At 44.9% G+C, this 19,556-nt stretch overlaps 1 protein-coding gene across 7 annotated transcripts in view; it reads left to right on the top strand.

The window, feature by feature from the left end:
* Foxp1 (forkhead box P1) overlaps nt 1-19,556 on the top strand; it is a 241,241-nt gene that overhangs the window by 148,174 nt on the left and 73,511 nt on the right. For 5 of the 7 annotated variants that reach the window (XM_059258275.1, XM_059258279.1, XM_059258273.1 and 2 more), the window contains 4 exons: nt 772-909; nt 1,938-2,027; nt 7,317-7,470; nt 14,424-14,628. In XM_059258275.1, the coding sequence (XP_059114258.1) occupies nt 772-909; nt 1,938-2,027; nt 7,317-7,470; nt 14,424-14,628 (587 nt within the window). The remainder of the gene's footprint in view (nt 1-771; nt 910-1,937; nt 2,028-7,316; nt 7,471-14,423; nt 14,629-19,556) is intronic. The other 2 variants (XM_059258276.1, XM_059258274.1) reach the window with 1 other exon arrangement.

The following is a 19,556-nucleotide window of genomic DNA, read 5'->3' as shown; positions in this document are numbered from 1 at the left end:
ACATCATCCTTTCAGATACAGTGCGCAGGTTCCTTGCAGAGATGCCCGTGCAGAAACGTGTTAACAGTTGCAAATACGAAATGCTATCAAGTTCATCACTGTAGCTGTTTGTCACTGAAATGTCATGGAAAGCGGCTTTTACCGGTATCACACGTAATATGAAAGAATTGAGACATCTGTGTGCTGGGTGAATAAGGAAGGGTAAAAGGCATCCTAGGAAGCTCCCACGTTTTAAGTTCAGAAGGTGTGTCCACGATTCTTTCCTCACCGCCCTTCAACCCAGGCCTTTAAGCATCCATGATGATTCTGAAAATGTGAAAATCACTGTCCACAAGGGAAGTGGGTCATACCAGTGGCGGGCTGCAGAGCTGTTGGTTCCTCCTTAATTTTTCTCCCTAAAACAAAACTGAAGTGCAGGTAAACTCACAGCTCGTTTTGACTAGAGATCTGTTGTGAATAAGGATGGATCCGCACCTGATCCCCATAGCACTTGTTAAGGTGTGTGTGTCCTTCTCTGCTCAGGAAGCCGTCCTGGCTGCAAGATTTTCTTTCCCATTTCTTGATTTGCCCGGCATCTGGGATGGCCTGAGTTTGGTACTTAGCAGCGATAATGATAATGGCACCAGGGTTTGTATAGGATTTGTGGTCATATCTCCTCACGATAAATACATGCTGCATGGAAGATGGGTCAGTTCTTGAAGTAGGCAGACCCTGGGAGGCTGAGGGTGTGTGGCTGCCTGGCTTCCTACTTACCCTCCATTAATGTTCTAGGTTCCCGTGTCAGTGGCTATGATGACACCTCAGGTTATCACTCCCCAGCAAATGCAGCAGATCCTCCAGCAGCAAGTGCTGAGCCCCCAGCAGCTCCAGGTTCTTCTCCAGCAGCAGCAGGCCCTCATGCTTCAACAGGTAATTGTCCCCCTCCTGCCCACCCTGCCCCACAGCTCAGTTCACAGTACCCCTTGGTCCACACAGCTGGACAGTTGAAGAATTAATGTGACTGGCAGGCTGAGTGGTACAGAACTCTACCTGGTCCCCAAGTGAGAAGAATGGCATCTCTCTGCCCCTGAAGGAGCAGAATGATGCCACAGGTCCAAGACTTGGGTCTGGAGAGTGCACTGTGGACCAAGATTAGGGCTGTGATTGGACTTGGTAGGAAATGATCTTTCAGACTTACGTGGCTTTACACTCTTTTTATTTAGTCAGCTGAGGTGAATCAAAACAACCTGAGGTGCCCATTGGAAGCAAGTTTGCATAGACAGCTCTTGAAGTCCCCATTAGAACTCCAAGTCTTACCTTGAATTTTTTTTTCTTGGACCCAATGAAGAAACATTTTGGAGTTCATTAATTTAAAGGCACAGAGTTTACTTTTTCTACACAGACTGATGCTCTGATCAACTTGTGGCTGTCCTTGTGTCTTGGGGACATAAGACTCAGGGTTAAGAGGCAACCTGAACCCAACAGAAAGGCTAGCTGCTACAGGGATAGACGTCACTGGCATAGAATGGGGAGGACAGACTCAAAGGAAGTTCCCAACACTGTTGAAACATCCAAGGGTGGGACCCTCCTTGCCCCCCACCCCCCACCCCCCACCCCCGTAATTTAGAAAGCCTGTACTAGAGACTGACCAGACTCTGCAAGGGCATCTTGGCTTTGTTGTGCAATCAAAGGTCATCCCTTGCCTTATTTTAATTAATTTGTGTAGAAAATGGTATGTTTTTCATCAGTTCATTTTTGAGATTACTCCTCAGACCTTAATGCCAAGAAGAGTCAGTGTGCGTGGAATTTATTGTCAGGTTTCAAAGTAAAAGGTCAGGCCATTGCAGATAAAAGGATGCTATTTTTCAAATCACAGTTTGTGCATGGCGTGGAGAGGGACAGTGGGCCTCGGTCGTCTGCGACTCTCTCCTTACCGTCCCCTCCTCTCTCTCTTGTAGCAGCAGCTTCAAGAATTTTATAAGAAACAACAAGAACAGTTGCAGCTTCAACTTCTCCAACAGCAACATGCTGGAAAACAGCCGAAAGAGGTACCGACGATGCATATTTTACTTTCAAACCACAGATCTCGGGGGACTATCTAGTGCCTATTAAACTGTCATTCATCTTTTAAATGATTGCCCAACTCAGCTGACTCTATCAGTTCTCGGCTTTCAGAGCAAGAATTATTGTCCTGTTTGTGCTCAGATTTCTCGATTCCTTACTTTACCTCACCACCACAGTGTACCTCTGTGTGGTGACAGCATCATGAGCAGTATTCTGGGCTCCTTTGGCACCAGGGGGGACCAGCATGCCATGCAGCCAGGATGGGGAGAGAGAAAATTGAAAAGGACACATGCTTAGGTTTTTTTTTTTTTTTTCATCATTTAATCGTTGGTTTGTTGGTTTGTTTGTTTGTGGAACTCAAATGTTTGGGCAGGTGGCAATGGCCTTTTCCATTGGTGAGCTAACTTCTGGTGAGGTCAGGCAAGCACACAAGGCATTTAGAACATGGTTAAGCGTCCCTATCTTCATTTGACCCCTTGCATGGTGAACATGCCCTAATTGCCTAATGCATGCACTAGGTAGCATGGCTTAAAGTTAGGGGACTTTGTCTCAGGTCACCTGTACTTCACCGAGGAAAGACAACAAACACTGCACTGTTTACTTCTACGCCCCAGTTCTTTGTAGTCCATAATGTACCGCATTTGGCTGCACTGCCCAGGCAAGTGATAATACGTGGAGATCCATACACTGTGAGACTTTCCCAGGGGTTCATCCCCACTTTGCCTTCAGTACGCTTCCATGACTTTGAGGTGCTGTCCCTTTTGGGAGCTGCCTAGGTATTAGGACACCCACCCTTTCACTTTTCAGCGTGGTCCCAAAGCTTTTCTGTCAGTGTCTCTCTCGTTGTGACCACAAAATGTATGACTCCGTGGACAGCATGCTACCCTCTTCCTGGGTTTCTCTGCCCGCCCTACCCAGTTAGCTACTTGGCTCTTATGGAGGGAGTCTTGCTAGATGACCGACTCCGCATCCCTGCCCCTCACATGAGTATGGATGATGGTTTTCCACATGGGAGTTTCCCAGACTTTTCTCCCCATGCCAGCTCCTCCCTTTACACAAATTGGGTACGCTTTCTACGCTCTGCCAAGCTTCCCCACCCGGGAGTCCTGTTTAGCAGGCTGCTTGTAAACCCCCCGCGGAGCAGGGGCAGTTTGGGGGTAAAGGGGAGGAGGCATATTAATGAAAATGCTGACGCAACCTTAAGGACAGTGGCTGGGCTACCAGGCGAGGCTCTAATAAAAAAGGGAACAGATTAAAAAGTGTCTAAAATGTAAATCTAAAGGACTAACAGTAATTAAAATGGAAATGGCACGGGGAGGGAAGGCATGTAATTGTGAGATATCACCCTGCAGAAGGCTCTCAGCTTTGTTTTCCTGGCTGTTTTTCTAATTCAGCGGGGCTTACTCATCAGTGGCAGTTCAATGCGCCTTAATGACTCTGGGATTGCAGGCATCACTCTGGACAAAGAAATGATTATTGTGCGGTCAAAAGAAGTTCAAAGACAAGGAGGGAATTTCAGTTTTTTCCCTTAGAGATCCACATTCAAGAGCATATAAATTAAGCCAAATGTTAAAAACCACAGTCTGAAAGCTGACTTCAAAGTCACAACTCTCTAATTAATGAACTGCGAGCTTCAGTTTGGACAAGTTGGGGTTTGATGCGCCCATAAATCAACATGACAGGCCTGTTTCACAGTCTCAGACAGTGCTTGTCATTGAGTCACATCAGATGTAAACACAGCAGAAAAAAGAAGGGCTATGAAGGAGGCGCAATTGATCAACAGAATTGGTAAAAACCCACTTTTGAAGCGCATTATGCATGATCACAGCAAATGGTTACAGCCTCAAGAGGTTTCCCCTTCTGCTGTTGCTTTTTTGAATCAGATTTCTCACAGCCTTCAAAAGGGAGAAGAAGAATTATGGAGCTTCTCCCCCGTGGCTCGCAGGCAATAACCCCCTGTTGTTATTTTGTGCCTCTTTCTTTTCAAAGGCATCAAAATTTAGTTTTTTAAAGATCTTTAACTCTCTATTTGAAGACGCACTAGAGAGGGCTGCTGCCACTGCCACTCTTATCAGTTACCGGGGGCTGCGCTCGCTCTGCCTTCCTGTCCCACTCCTCATTAACCTCTTATTTGGTCTTGGAGACAGAGTTTGGAAAGCACGTCCGCGTGCTGGGAAGACATGAAAGTTCCCAGGAGCTCTGAGGGCTCCAGAAGGAGAAGGAGTAGGGGAAGTTCCCCAGCAGAAGAGAGTTCCCAAAGTGCTGCTGTCAGGAAGCGGGGACACAAACACGCTAGTGACATCTTGAGTTTGGGCCGGGAGTGATGGCCAGAGGAACATATTGTGCCCACAGGCAGGGAGGGTTATGCATCGTAGTAGGGTTTTGTTTTTGTTTGTTCGTTTGTTTGTTTATTGTTCGCGTCTTGAGGACTGTGGGCTTATTGTGGCCCGTGGCCTGGTGTGGCCTCAGTGTACCTAGAGGAAGGCAGACAGGTGGGGTCAGACAAGTGTGTCCTTGGGTTTTCGTGGGTACCATTGGACTGTTCGTTATACCAGTAGTTAGGAGATCCTGCTTCTCTGCGATGTCAAGAGCTTGTGTCCCAAAATCATGCCGGTCGGTGATGGTCCTTCTGGACCATGGTGAAAGAGTCACATGGTGGCAGCTGTGTGGTGTGGCCTGCTGGTGATAATTTTTGACAAGGTTTGCACATAGACATTGGCCGATGGAGCTGGTGTGTTCCTTTATGGAATGCATTGTGATTAAATGATTAAAGGCCATCATTTTCTGCCTTCAGGCACTTCCTCTCCTGTGTTCCTTCTTTTTTTTTGACTGTGGACTCAAAGCCAGAACACAATACATTAGCTGTCTTTTTCCCTGAAGGTGTGTTTGATAACACCTTGGGAAGTTTGACTTCACATTGACCCAGACTCAAGATGCTCCTTTGGAGCTAGGTGCTGGTGTCAGAGATGTAGCCCAGGACACCACAGAAGAGCAGCTTCTAGATCCGGGACTCAGGAGAGTTGGGAAAGTAGATGGAAGAATTCGTTTTAAAATCTAGCTGGGTGTATGTGGGGGTGCCGTCCTGTGTGGTGAGGTGCCTAAGCTGATTGTTTTAAAAGGGCCGTTTGTCCTAGGCAGTTACAACAGTTTATGTTAGGCAGTAGGGAGTAGCCAAAGAAAGGAAAACAGACCTTTGACTGCAGCTCTAGGGAGGGGACCCGAAACGAAAGGTTTATCAGGGCATTTGAGCATTTTAACACTGACTGCTGACCTGTCGGGGGACTGTGCAGAGACCTTTTTTGTATGCATTCAACTGTGAGAAGTAAACAAACGGCCTCGTATCCTGTGTTTGGTAACTGGGTGGGGAGCACGGTTTGGCAACCAGCATTGCTTTTAAATTCTTCTTTGGACAATGGGCCTTGTATACTTTTATATCCTGGCTTTTCAAACGTGGACAGCTTTCATGGGCCTTTCCTAGGGATGGCCACAGACAACAGAAAAAGGCATCAGTCATTTTATATAAATACACAATTTTTAAACATTCACTTACAGTAAGACAGGAAGCACCCGCCCCAGCCCCCCCCCCCTTTATATCTGACTTCAACAGGGGCTAATTCCCCAGTCTTTGACTGTGTCCATATCCCCTGTCTTTAATGTCATGAGTTAATATCTGTTGAAGAAGTGAAAAAATCCTTTTGACACGAATATGGCTATCACTGGGTTTCACATTAATGTGGCAACTTGGGAAGAGGTGGAAACAATTGGATCATTTTCTGCATGCTGTTCTTAAAATGAAAGGACTGGCTTTTCATTTCAGTTTATTTAAATTTGTGTTGTTAGTGGTATAGAATTTGTTTTTTGGAGTGAAACTCAATTAACTTTCTCAGTGGCATGGTGGTAAGTCTGAAATTGGTTACTAATATGAGGATGATGCCTTTTTTTTTCCTCCTTTTTTTTTTTTTTTTAACTGTAAAATAAACTACATGGAGGCCAAAAGGAAACCACCATTTTTCTCTTCCTTTGAACTTTGCATCAGAAGGTCTTGGTGCATACACCATTTTATGGCCATATCAGATCAAGGTCATGTGTTAGGTTAAGTGAATGCAGTTGTTTGTAAAGTATCGTTATTAAGCGAAGCAGGCTCTAAAAACACCCGTCATCTTAGTTGCCAAAGTGTCGCTGACCTTTGGAATAATATTCAGAACTAACAAGAGCTCTTGTGTATTCTTTAAAGATATATATTTGGATTCAGTTTGGAAAGGGTTAATTTTCCCTTTCTAATTGTTAGCCATAATGTAGCCAAGACCTCCACCTCGATATGATTCCTAGCAGATTAAGGATATTAGATAATTTCCTTCTATTTATTGTATTCCTGCACCGTATTATCTTTCTATCACTCAGATAATTACTGAGGAAATCTACATTAATTTTTTTTGGCTGGGGTAAAGCCTGCTAAACACAGGAATGATGTATTGATGTTTTACACAACAAAAGTTTTCCTCCTGTCATTGTCCAGACAACAGAGATATTTATCATATCATAAAGCCCCTCCTTTCGAGAACAAAGTGGGCGGGGGACACAGGACAACTGGGAGGTTGAAACTCAAGCCAACTGAAGGATCTAAAGCTTGGAGCGCCTGTTCACATTAAACTCTCATGGTGGAGTACGATGTTGTTTGCTAAATTATGAATGTTCGTAATTAAAATCTAGTGGCTGTTTCTATGAAAGATTTACAATGTTATTTCATCGTTTGTCATGGCTAATTAACAATATTAGATGAAGTTTTTCTTTTTCAAAGGTCTGATTTTTTCTCATTTATTTATGTCAGGACTGATAAACAGTAGTGAAAGGCCCTTGCCAGTGCAGGCAGGGAGGGAGTCATCTTGCTCTTTCACACCTCAAGGGTTTAGGGTTCAATTCCCTCCAGACTAGAAGGATGCACTCTCCTTTCTAGTGTGAATAATTACAGATTTCAAAGTCTCAGAAGTTCCTGTCTGACTACAGAAGTCATGCTTTTCCTACTGTTGGGAGAGCAGGCTTGTCAAAAGAATCCTTTCCCTAGAGGGATGGGCAGCAGAAGAGTTAACACAGACACCCCACCCCACCCTTTCCTGTGTGTTGTGTCCCTTTTAAACCTCGACACTGAGCCCTCGGCCCAGCTCAGGTTGCAGTCCTCAGGTTTTTGAAGATGGCGGCGAGTTTTGAGACATGCACGCTTTTGACCTTCATTGGAAAGCGGCCATCTCATTTTCACCCCTTACTGTTTCTTGCAGCAACAGCAGGTGGCTACCCAGCAGTTGGCTTTCCAGCAGCAGCTTCTACAGATGCAGCAGCTGCAGCAGCAGCACCTCCTGTCCCTGCAGCGCCAAGGCCTTCTAACAATTCAGCCCGGGCAGCCTGCCCTTCCCCTCCAACCTCTTGCTCAAGGTATGCATCAGTTCCAGGGGAACAGCTTCGAGGAGATGGCGGGCAGAGGGGATGAGGTGTTTCTTGATCTCTACCTGCTTGGGATGCAGAGAAGTACCCACCTGAAACACTCACAGAGAGACATTCCACGAACAACCAGGAAAGCAGATGGGTTCTTGCAGGGCCTGTTGATGTCAGGAGGAAGAGGCAGGGATCTGAATCCTCACAGGGGCAGTGTTGCAGTGTTGGGGACAAAAGGAAATCAAATGTTCCATGCTCTTACTAAATATTTCAGTGCAGTCCTCTGGCATTTCTGTTCCAGATAGTCTTGAAACACACTGCTTAATCCTATGTATTAAGACATGTTTTACAACATGCAGCGGTCTTTTCTTCTTCCTCCCTGTCTCTGTCTGTGCACACACACACCTTCTCTTTCTCCCTGCCTTCCTCCTTACCTCCCTCTCTTCTCCCCCACATCCCTCTCTCTGATAGGATTTCTGACATAGTTCAGGCTAACCTGGAACTCACAATCCTCCTGCCTCCACCTCCTGAGTCCATGATGCTGGGCTTCTCATTTAAAGCTTAGTATCTTAGTAAGATTTTATATAAACTCCATTTAAAAATATTTATTATTGCATTTTTATTTGCATGTGTGACTGTGCACTGTGTGTGTGCTTAATGCCTGTAGAGGCCAGAAGAAGGTGTCAGATCTCCTGGGACTGTAGCTACAGACAGTTGTAAGCTGCCCTGTGTGTGCTAGGGATTGCACACAGCACACAGGGCCTCTGGAAGAGCAGCCAGTAACCTTTTTTTTTTGGTTTTTTGAGACAGAGTTTCTCTGTGTAGCTTTGCACCTTTCCTGGATCTCGCTCTGTAGACCAGGCTGGCCTCGAACTCACAGAGATCCGCCTGGCTCTGCCTCCTGAGTGCTGGGATTAAAGGCGTGCGCTGCCACCACCGCCCGGCTGCAGCCAGTAATCTTAACTGTTGAGGCATCTCTTTAGTCCCCTAAACACCATTTTTTAAATATGTAGGCACACTATCAATTTTATTTCCACCATGGATGTTAAAAGTCAGCCTTCTCCCAAAAAATCAGTGGAATATTTTTTTTTTTGTTTCTGTTTCTTTTTTTTTTTTTTAACTTTTTTTTTTTTCTGCTGATTTTTGGCTCATGAATTGAGCACTCGTTTCCAGTTATTTTTCATGAACTTTGAAGAGTATCAAGAATTTTTGGTGGGGTTTTTGTTTGTTTTGTTTCTAATTATTTATTTATGCGTGTGGGTGTTTTTCCTGCATGTATATCTGTGCACCGTGTGCATACAGCGCCTATGGATGCCAGAAAGAGGGCATCAGGTTGTCGGGAGCTGGAATTACAAATAGCCTTGAGCCGTCGTACGGGTGCTGGGAATCTAACCCGAGGCCTATGGGAAAACAGTCAGTGCTTTGAACCAATGAGCCATCTCTCCAGCCCCCAAAACTATCATTGTTTAGTAGATATCTTGAATCTTTTTGGAAAAGTTGCTGGCATCAGAGACAATGGGAATCTGTAGGTATTCTTAGGAGACCCCGTGGGTATAGCCAGCTCTGATTTACTCAGGACTAAAAAAGGGGTGGAAGCCGGGTGGTAGTGGCGCACGCCTTTAATCCCAGCACTTGGGAGGCAGAGGCAGGTGGATCTCTGTGAGTTCGAGGCCAGCCCAGGCTACAGAGTGAGTTCCAGGAAAGGCGCAAAGCTGCACAGAGAAACCCTGTCTCGAAAAACCAAAATAAATAAATAAATAAATAAATAAATAAATAAATAAATAAATAAATAAATATAAAAAAGGGGAGGAAGAAGGTTGGAAGGTCATGGCTATGTTTAAAAGCTAGTTTCCTTGTCCCAAATACCTGTTGTCTCATGCATGCACAGTCCACATTCTCAGACTCTACCAAGTACATATTGAAAGAAAGAAAAGAAGCCATACACGGTGAATGTGGACAAATGCCTTTCCTGTTATTCTACCAATCGTCATAGATAACAATGGCTTAATTAGTCACATAGTATTAAGTACCATAAGTAATGTAGGGATGATTTAAATTTAAATAGAATGATCATGGGTTCTTTCAAACTCCATGGCGTCCTTCCCTCTCTCTTCCTTTCCTTTCTTTCTCCCTCCCTTCCTCTTTTTCAGTCTTTCTTTCTTTCCAGACAGAATCTGTCACTTTGTAACCGAAGGCTGGTCTCCAACTCCTGTCTCAGCCCCCTGAATGTCAGCTGAGAATGTAGGTGTGTACCAAGGCCTAGTTTGACATACCCCTTTTTATATGAGCAATGTGAGCATCCTTGCTTCCTGGTATCCCCAGTGGAATCCTATAACTACTCCAGCACAACTGTGTGTGGTACTGCAGACCTTAAGGTGGCAGTCCTTCCTGCTGTAGTGGGTCTGTGCTCGCCACTGGATAGATGGTAGCTCCGACTTCCTAAGTTTTGGATTCAGTTGCCTTTGGAAGCAGGGTGAGAATGATGGGTCTCTTTTGTAGCACTGAAGAGGCAGTCATTTGTCTAGAAATTTTGGGTGTTGCATGGAGCCAGTGAGGCGTGCCTGTTTGGGTTTTGTCTCCCGAGTCAACCACACCCAACATCTGTCTGTCCCTTACGGTTTGTGTTGTTGTTTTCTTTGCTTTTAATGCGAAGGCTGCGGCTCTTTCCTCCTTTCACTTCCTCCCGGCCTCCCACCTGTCCTGGCCGTGTCCACTGAGCTGGTTGGTGTCTGAGGGGCAGCTCCTCCATTGCCGTCTGGTGGGAAGAGGGGGGAACTGAACACAGGGCAGAGGAAGGACACTCTGCCTGATGCATGTTTTGTGCTTGCATAATGTTAGAACCTGCATTAATTACACCCTTCGGTTTATTGTTGGAAACACGGCAGGCTGTTCCTGACACACCCACAGGACTCAAGCCTCACTCGCTCTCATCTTTTCCCAGCGCTCCTGTACTATTAAGTTTGCTCACTAAGGTTCATTGTTACAGTACATCAGTTAAGCTGTCCAAAAGAGGGCAATTGGGCAGTGACAAGACAAGCTCATGTGTAATGCGAAAGAAATGAATGTGGCGATGCATGCAGTGTAATCTCTGCAGCAGCGCATCAGAGACACCGTAGGCAATTCACGAGTCGTGGCATTGATTGATCTGCTTAGCAGTCTGCTGTAACTATTAGCGCCTGCAACATGAGGAAGAAGCATATGTAGGGTCTAAGGGGTGTCTCCATGTGCGCCCAAGACGGCCCGAATGTAAATGTTGGTATTGCTGGCGTTAGGTGCTGGGCGTCAGGTGGACCACAGTTACTGCTCTCTCTCAGGAAGCAGGAGCTCACTCCGGTCCCCCCAGCCTCCTCTGCAGAGTGGCTCGAGAGTGTTCAGTCACGATTGAGCTACAACACAATTCTTTTTTATCTGAGAGATGATGGCTTAAAACTGATGTCATTAGGAGGTTTAAATCAACTTTCTGCTTGCTTGAACATGGTCACCTGGGTACGGATGTACAAGGACAAAAAAAGGTTGATCAACTGTTTGTCTTGGAGCCAGTGATACCTGGGATTGTAAAATTGAGTTCCACCAGCAGTAATCTGTCAACTGTCCCCACAACATACATTTTTTAAACCTGCGCCTGCATTTTCTTTTATAATGAAGGGACAGGTTGTCCTGGGGGTGGGGGAGAAGAAGAAGAATAAAGAAACATAGTGAGGCACCAGGGTTAGGTGTCTGAAAGTGCTGGTAATGCCCACTCCATAATAAAACCATCAGGATTGTTCTGCCGCTCACTCATGGCCCTGCCAAGTTACCTCAAACCTGTGTGTGAATCTGAAAGGGTAGGGATTGGGAGTGATATTGTAAAGGCCTTTTTCTGGAAATTTTATAGCAGAGTCTTTTTCTTTTTGGATTATTCTAGAGCGGTGGTTTTCAACCTTCCTAACACTGTGACCCCTTAACACAGTTCCTCATGTTGTGGTGATCCCCAGCCATAAAATTATTCCCATTGCTACCACATGACTGTCATTTTGCCGCTGTCAACGAAATTAGGCAATCTCTGTGAATGGGTCATTCAACCCTGGGTTGAGGACCTCTGTTCTCGAGCCTCCTTTCTGTTTGCCATAATAAGTCTGTGTGTTCTCACCCAGCTTCGTTCAGCGTTTGATGGTCCTTAATACCAATGGTTTCCTACAGAACTGTTCTATTTCTGTCATTACAACCTTTCCATGTTTTTAAAATGTAAACTCCTCATACTTGGTTATATACCAATTAATGGACCTGTCTAACTTGATACTCTTCCTGTACCATTCTGGAAGAAACCCATGATTCCTAAAAATGGAGCATCCGTGTAGTCTGACGGGTACCGGTTTAGCTGCCGTCTGTCTTAATGCTGGCGTGAGGTGCAGGCGTTCTAGAGTGGCTGGGAGTCACTGAATAACGGTGAACTAAAAAGGAGGAGTTGAACCAATGGCTTCTGTCTTCAGTCCATTAAGAGTGTTTCTGAGCCTAATGAGCACATGGACATTTGGCTTCAAAGGACCTGTTTGTTGTTGCTCATCGGGTCCCTCTCTCTACTTGGTCCATGTGGACGCTGAACCAGATTTGCTAGCCTACTGGAATAAAAGAAAAAACCAGAATCCCACCAGTGCACTGTACAGGTGTAACCAGCGGTGAACACGTTTGTCTTGGTCTTAATTTGCCAGAGAAGCGATGTCCTTTTGGAATAGCCTCTGATCTTGGTCTTCTCAGAAGGAAGGTGTGAGGGCAGCTGTCCGCAGACCCACGTCCTTCCTCTTGCACTTGACCCAGAAATCAATTAGTCTGAGTTGAAAAATAGGTGGCTGTTTCTTTTCCTGTGCTTACTCACTGGAAAATAAAAATAGGGGTTGACTTCTATGGCTTCATATCAATGCGCCCTCATCCGCAGACCAGCCTGCTCCCCGTTGTTTCAGTTGAGTAAACCATGGTCCAAGGGTCAGCTTTGTTTACCCGTAATTGTCAGTGTCCGGATCACAGAGGCAGACCTGGCAGCTCTCGGCACATCCTACCTGTCACTTTGAAAGGTGTTTGAAAATAATAGCTCACATGCAGCAAAACCCTACCCAGGATTGTGTCGTGACCTTTCTCTTTGTTTAATTTGCCTCAAGGTTTGATTTCAGGGGACAAGGAATAATTGAATATGCCTAATAACTAAATGCTCATTTGGGACAAAATCCATCAAAATATAATTGGCATTTGATTTTTATGAAGGGAGAAGGAAACCCACTCAGCTGTCGAGGATGCATTTGAAGGATCTCTGACCACTCAATGTATTATTTGATGCTTCCTTTATAATATATATTAATTGCAAATACTTGAGCATTTGAACATTTTCCCGGAGCACTGCTTGGAGAGACCAACTGTTTTTGTTACTGCTCCTCTTAGAAAGGCGGGGAAGGTTATTGGTCTGCTGTGCAATAATTTACTCCTCTTTGATATGCAAACGATCCACGGTGAATATAAAAAAATCCTATCAGACTCATTTCACAGTTCTTAACCACTCGGATTCTCTGGAGTCCATCGCCTCATTAGACCAGTGCTCTCCAATGCTAGCATAATTAAAATCTTTAACAGTTTAGCAAAGTAAAGATGTTTGGCTGATCACGTTGAGATGATTATCTAGCCATTGTATTCTAAATGACAAAAATAAATTAAATTTAGACCTTGGCATTTTTTTTTATTATGTGTTTCAAATGAATATAATGCACACAGCCTTTTTTTTTTTTTTTTTTTTTTTTTTTTTCCAATCTAATACGTTTTGGTTTGGTAAGAAACAAGCCTGTTTCGGCTGTTGCTGTCTAACCAGAAGATGGCTGGCTTTCTAAGAGAGCTGTGTTCCAGCTGATGGAGACAATGAACTGCAGACCAGACATGCAGTTCTGAGGTGGAGTTGCCTTGTGGTGTGCAGGGTGTGTGGCTGCTTTTCCTCATTCAGAGGATAGTGTAGCCTCTGCTGTTCCTAGGTGCAGTTCAGATCCTGTCTCTCTAGGCATTTACACCATCCTAAACTATACATTGAACTAGAATTTGGGAAGTCTGCCCTATAGACCTTTGCTGGATAGGGTAAAGTTACAAAGGTCCACAGTGATGAGGTTAACATAGTCTCATCTTAGAGGAAATAAAGGTTGACAAGTATTTTTTGAAGACCCCTGCCCATTTTGACCCCATTCAGACAGGCAAGAGGACTTTATTACTCTAAGCTTATTTTCCTTTCCATTTTTACTCTGCAATGGCTCATTAGCATTGATCTCAGAAATGACAGTAATAATAGTGTTACTTGTATAAAAAGTTACACAGTCTTCAGTAGACACATCCATCAATTAAGCATGTGGTACTAGAAACCAAAATTAATGAGGAAGATAGGTGTGTTAATGAAATAATCATAGTATAATCAATTTGACTGTTAAAAGTTGAAAAGCATTTCAGGAAGACGGTATGAATTCATAATTTATGTCTAAAAGTGATTAATAAAAACTATATTTAATAACAAAGCTATTTGTCATCATTTAAGACTTAAGCACAAAAATTACTCATTTTGTGGTTCATGTTGTCAAGAGACCATAGTTGAACAAATGTGTTTTGAGGCCTCCTGTGTGCCTAGAAATAAGCTAGCTTGTCTCTGCTCTCCTAGAACTGGGAAACAGCCTTTGGATGGAGGGAGTCATGCTGTTGCAGAATATCTGTGCTTTGCATCCTTTTCAAGGTGTCTCTTCTGTGTGAAGAGGGGACTTCAATGGCTGCTCAGTGGGGGGGGGGGTGCACTCATCACTACCGTATTTGCCATCATTGGGAGGGAAAAAAGGAAAGTGTGAACACCCCGAAGCCCCCCTAACACTAGGCTTTGTTTACTGACTCTTTGATTTAATTACTGTTTGAAGAGGACGGAATTAGCTGTTAATTGATTTGATTATCCAATTTGTTTGTTTCAGGCATGATTCCAACGGAACTGCAGCAGCTCTGGAAAGAAGTGACAAGTGCCCACACTGCAGAGGAGACCACGGGCAGCAATCACAGCAGCCTGGACCTGACCAGCACGTGTGTCTCATCCTCAGCACCTTCCAAGACCTCCCTCATCATGAACCCGCACGCCTCTACCAATGGACAACTCTCGGTCCACACTCCCAAGAGGGAAAGGTAGGAGCTTGCCCACCCCTGTCTGTGGTCAGTACTGTCTTCCCCCTGGAAGGGGGCAGGTGGCCTTGCCCAGTTCTTTGTCTCTGGGAAACCTAATTGTATTCACCGGGGCTTGGATGCGCATATGATTACTTCAGAATGTGTTCGCTATGGTTTGGGTGTGAAGCATCTAATTATTTTCACCTTTTCAACATGGAGTTAGCACTTGCTTAGATCTGCACTCCGCTTAGGAGCCCTGGCAGAAGTCTAGTAGTTCCTCCTTGGAAGGGTTGGCTCTCAAGGCTTCCAGGCCAACTGTGTGCTCTGCCAGGAGCTCACTCCATGCAAACTGAGCGCCTTGGCTCTGAGCACCTTTGAAGGTGACAGTGGTGTGTGCTGTGGGCAGTTTTCAAGTCTTGGTTTGAGGAAACACAGCACTTAATGCTAGTTAACACTGCGCCCCCTTGAAGTGGGGGGACCCGTCGTCTTCATCGTGTGTCCCAGAAGGAAGCATGAGCCTTTTGGGCATAGACACCAAGGAAAGATTGAGATGGCGGTGAGATGGACCACCGGAGCACGCTTTCTCCTGTGGTCCTTGACTAGCACTGCCCCATCTGGTGCGTTCCTGTGTGTAAGTGAAGGCTCTATATTTTCAGTGCCCTGAGCTTTTGATGAACGATAGTTGAAGAAGCTTGGCCTGTTTTTAAGATCCTGACTGCGTTGTGTTCCTTAAAGCCCCAAGGAAATGAAGCTGTTTGTTTATTCTGTGACACCCAGAAGCAGTATTGCCAGTGCTGAAATAGACTTCAGAAATGGAATATATAATGCTCCTCAAGTGGGTCAATTTTTTTTCTGTTTACTGTTTTTAGACCCTTTCCTATATATTTCACATGTAGCGCTTGTAAGCACAGAGGGCAAGAAGCCTTACCAAGAATTGCTCATGGCAAAATATTTTTATCAGGCAAAAGCAAATGCTCTATTCTGTTTCTAAGTCCAAATGACTCGGTGAGAAAGCGTAACTTCATCTCTCAACTTAGCCAGTACAGTATCGTTTCGTACGTTCTCTGAAATCCTGAGCACTCTGCCCTCTGTTTTAACTAGGTATGCATTGTCATATTAGAAGAATGCTGTTTGAAATACAGAGTACGACTCCGCAGAATAGTGTAGTGATGGGTTGGTGTGTGACCACCTGTGCGGCGGCGGCCAGATGACATAGTGGAAATGAACAAACCCCTTCCCCGTTACCGTAGCCATTGTAACTGCGCAGATGGGAGGCATCACCCCGTGTTTGTAGCCGTGGTCATGTAGTGAACTGGTTGTGCTGGCAGTTGTGTGGAAAGTACAGCGCACACACAGTTAGAAACAGGACATAACCCTTGACGGCGATAATGTGGCCAGTGCTTACTGTACTGTGCTGTGTGATCGTTAGTTTAGGATCTACTCCAACCGTACTGTCCCCACACGAAGACTGTTTCACCATGTTAGTCTGGCGGCAACCTCCTACGTCGTGTGTTACCTCATGCCTTGGTTGCGTTATGTTTTTCTTGTGCTTGGTTTAATAATGGATTGTTTTGAGCATCCCGTTGGGACTGCAGGAGCAGTGGATGACTATACCACATGTGTTTGCATGTGCATACATAGCCTAGATGTGCAATCTTGTACCACTCAGGTCTTCATGGGTATACCCTGGGAAGTTGCCCGTGTCTCCGAATGTGTCCCTCCTGAGTGGCACACATGCTTATATAAATGTGTATCAGATTTGAGCTTCAACATCATCGGAGGTTTACAGAGAGGAGGGTAACACGGGCGTTGTAACTATTTTTTTTTTTTTGTTTTTTTTTTGTTTTTTTGTTTTTTTTTTTTTTTTGGTTTTTCGAGACAGGGTTTCTCTGTGTAGCTTTGCGCCTTTCCTGGGACTCACTTGGTAGCCCAGGCTGGCCTTGAACTCACAGAGATCCGCCTGCCTCTGCCTCCCAAGTGCTGGGATTAAAGGCATGTGCCACCACCGCCTGGCCGTGCGTTGTAACTAATAACTGCAAGCCTCCTTGAAGATTTCCTTGGGATGTCTCTGGTAGGCATGGAACTAAGAGATACTTTCAACTTAGTGGTCTAGAAGGGATTGAAGAACAGAACGGTGAACAGGAAGGATCAGTTTGTGGACTAGGCCAAACACAGCTTCTCCTGCGTCTCTAGCTTTCCAGTGGTGAAGGATATGCATACCTGGAAACCAGTCTTTGATCCTGCCTTGTAATGTCTTTATTACTTTTCTTTTTAATTTCCAAGTAGCAAACCTTAGATGGCTTTAACGGAAAGATACTAGGCTGCTGCCCTTTGTGGTACCGGCTCTCCCTGTCCCGAGGTTGATGCTGTCCATTTACTGCAGAGTGATTGAATTACATCTTTATCCATAGACGGAGCAGGAGGCCATGCACTGAAAAATGCCGACTGATGCACTTAAGGTATTTGTTGCAATCTTGTCGGCCGCTGTGGAGACTGCACAGATTTTCCATGACACAGAAAAGTCTCCTTGTTTAGATGCACTGTGCTCAGTTTCCTCCTAAAAGGTTAGATATCTGCAGTCCGGTAGTAGAACAGCAAGGAGGCAAGCCAGACAAGAATAGGCCTTTTCATGTCTTAAGACGCATTTGAGAGTAAGTGGATCTAAGAACAGTCTAATTCCTGCAGACTAAGTTTGTTTGATTTTTTTTTTATGGTCCTTATTTGTCTGCACAAATGTTGCATTTAATCTTCTGCTAAAATTAGACTGTGGATCAGAAGAGAATTGAGAGTTCCACCAGCCTGAATCTGGATGTGAGAACAGGCTGAGTTCTTGTTACCCATACAGAGATGAGGGAGCTAAGAAATTATATGATGTTAGTGACTCCCTTGACTGTTCCATTTCATAGTATCTGACACATGGACAGTGGTGGCTGGCTTCAAAGAAGACTCTAGCAGTACACTTGGTTTTCATGTTTGGTGAGTGCAGGGCCTTGTACATGTTAAGCAGACACTTGACCACAAAGGTAAAATCCCCACCTTGTACCAGCAAACTCTGAACTCATTATAATACCTTAGGTTAAGATAGCTTAGAAGCTTTAAGCTTTAAAATTGATCATTCAATAATCAATAATCTTTAAGTTGGTTTTATATAGATATGGTACTTAAAAATTAGTATTAGCATGTCTTTATCATGAATGAATATTTATTCATTTATTGGAAATGCTGGGGATATGCTAGGCAAGTGGTCTACCCCTAGCCCTCAGCCCCTTATTATGATGTATTTTAAAATCTCATAGATGGTGGTCACTTTGTGAGTAGAAAAGAGTAGCAAAAGGAGGGACTGGGGGGCGTTTGTTATTATGGAAGTATGTTCTCACGTGCACACTGAGCTGTCTGGGAGACACCTCAGGAGTTCTCCTTACTGCCATGGGAACCTTTTATCCCCACCTTCTCTAGGGCATTTGTGAAATATGCATCCTTACAAGCTCTCCTGTGATTGCCAGGGAATACTCTTTTCCCTTCACCTTCTAGAGCAGTGACCGCACAAGCCAGAGAGAGGCCCTGCCACCGTGCACAGTAATCCAGCCTGGCAAACTCCGTCCTCAGCTAGCAGCCTTCAGGGGATTGTTTTCCTGAAAAGATCTAGGAGTGTTGTGTGTGAAAATTGGTTGGAGAGAGAAAGAGAGAATTTTTTTTTTTGTCTTTCAAAGTCGTGGGCTGTGTAAGGCTCTTACCTGGCTCCCATATCTCCATGCCGTTTGGAAACCTCCGCCTTCCCGCTCTTGCCCCGCACCGTTTTCAGCGTCTGTGAGCAACCGCCGCAGCAGTAGCTCTGGGGTTTGGTGAGCTGCAATCTGTTAAGGAGATAAATAATGTGCTTGGCACGACACTCCTACTCTCCTCTTTAATTTGTCTTACACAAGGAAAATTATAATTAAATCATTCAGGGTAAACCCTTGAGTGTAGAGAAGGGAAGAAACACACTTTGGTAAAGATTGCCAATAGAAACCCACTTCCCTGTTGCGCAGGGTGGAGACGTCCATCAGTATTCAGCAGCGTGTGAGGAGGAGCGGCCCATGTGATTTGTGAGGCGGATGCCAGCACTCAGATCAAGGCTTGTTAAGATCCTGTCCCCGTGCAGTCGTGGACGGTCAGCATCGTTAGAATTCAGTGCGGTGCCACGCTTCCTGCTTTGAGTGGCTCCTGACAATTTAATAATGTTTATTGTGCTGATTATATATAAAGCCATCGGGGCAATAAACACCTCTGTTGTCAGTGCCTCGGAGGAGCACGGTGGGATCAAGTTGAGTGCGCCCAAAGCTAAAGGAGAGACACAGGAGGAAACAGGTGTGTTCCAGCCACCTTGCTCACGCATTGCTGCTCTGGAGTCGCGACCTCTTAGTAGACAGACAGAAGTGAGACCTGGGACGTCTGCACACATGAAGACATTACCTCGTTCACTTTACTTGTGGACTGTCTCCCTTCAGGAAATTCCAAGTTTTGGTGTGGGTAAACACAACCAAGAGAATGCAAATGAAACATTTATTAAAATGCTAAATTTAGTAAGCCCTTTGAGCTTCTTGGATCAAAGCAGCTATGTAAATACAAATAGCAATTACTACTTAAGTAATTGCCTGAATTAAAATTCTAAATATCACATTATATTATGCTGCACCAGGGAAGGGAAGGCACATTAAATCAGTGCCTTCCTGCTTGCCAGTTGCCGCTAGACTCTTGCGTCTGGAGCGACGTCTCGTTTCATTCACAGGACTACTTGGGATGCAGTGGGGACTGTCACCCCATTTTACAGACGAGGACGCTGAGTTACAGAAACCAACCACGGCTCTACAGTCATATGACTAATTTAGTGTCATAGCCAAGATCCATGTTCAGATCTGACTTTCAAGTCTTTCCATTCAGTATAGAAGTGAGTACCTAAGTGGAATTAA

Source organism: Peromyscus eremicus, chromosome 3 (assembly GCF_949786415.1).
Source record: "Peromyscus eremicus chromosome 3, PerEre_H2_v1, whole genome shotgun sequence".
Classification (NCBI taxonomy): domain Eukaryota; kingdom Metazoa; phylum Chordata; class Mammalia; order Rodentia; family Cricetidae; genus Peromyscus; species Peromyscus eremicus.
The sequence above is the reverse complement of the archived record's forward strand: the minus strand, read 5'-3'. Positions and strand labels throughout refer to the sequence as shown.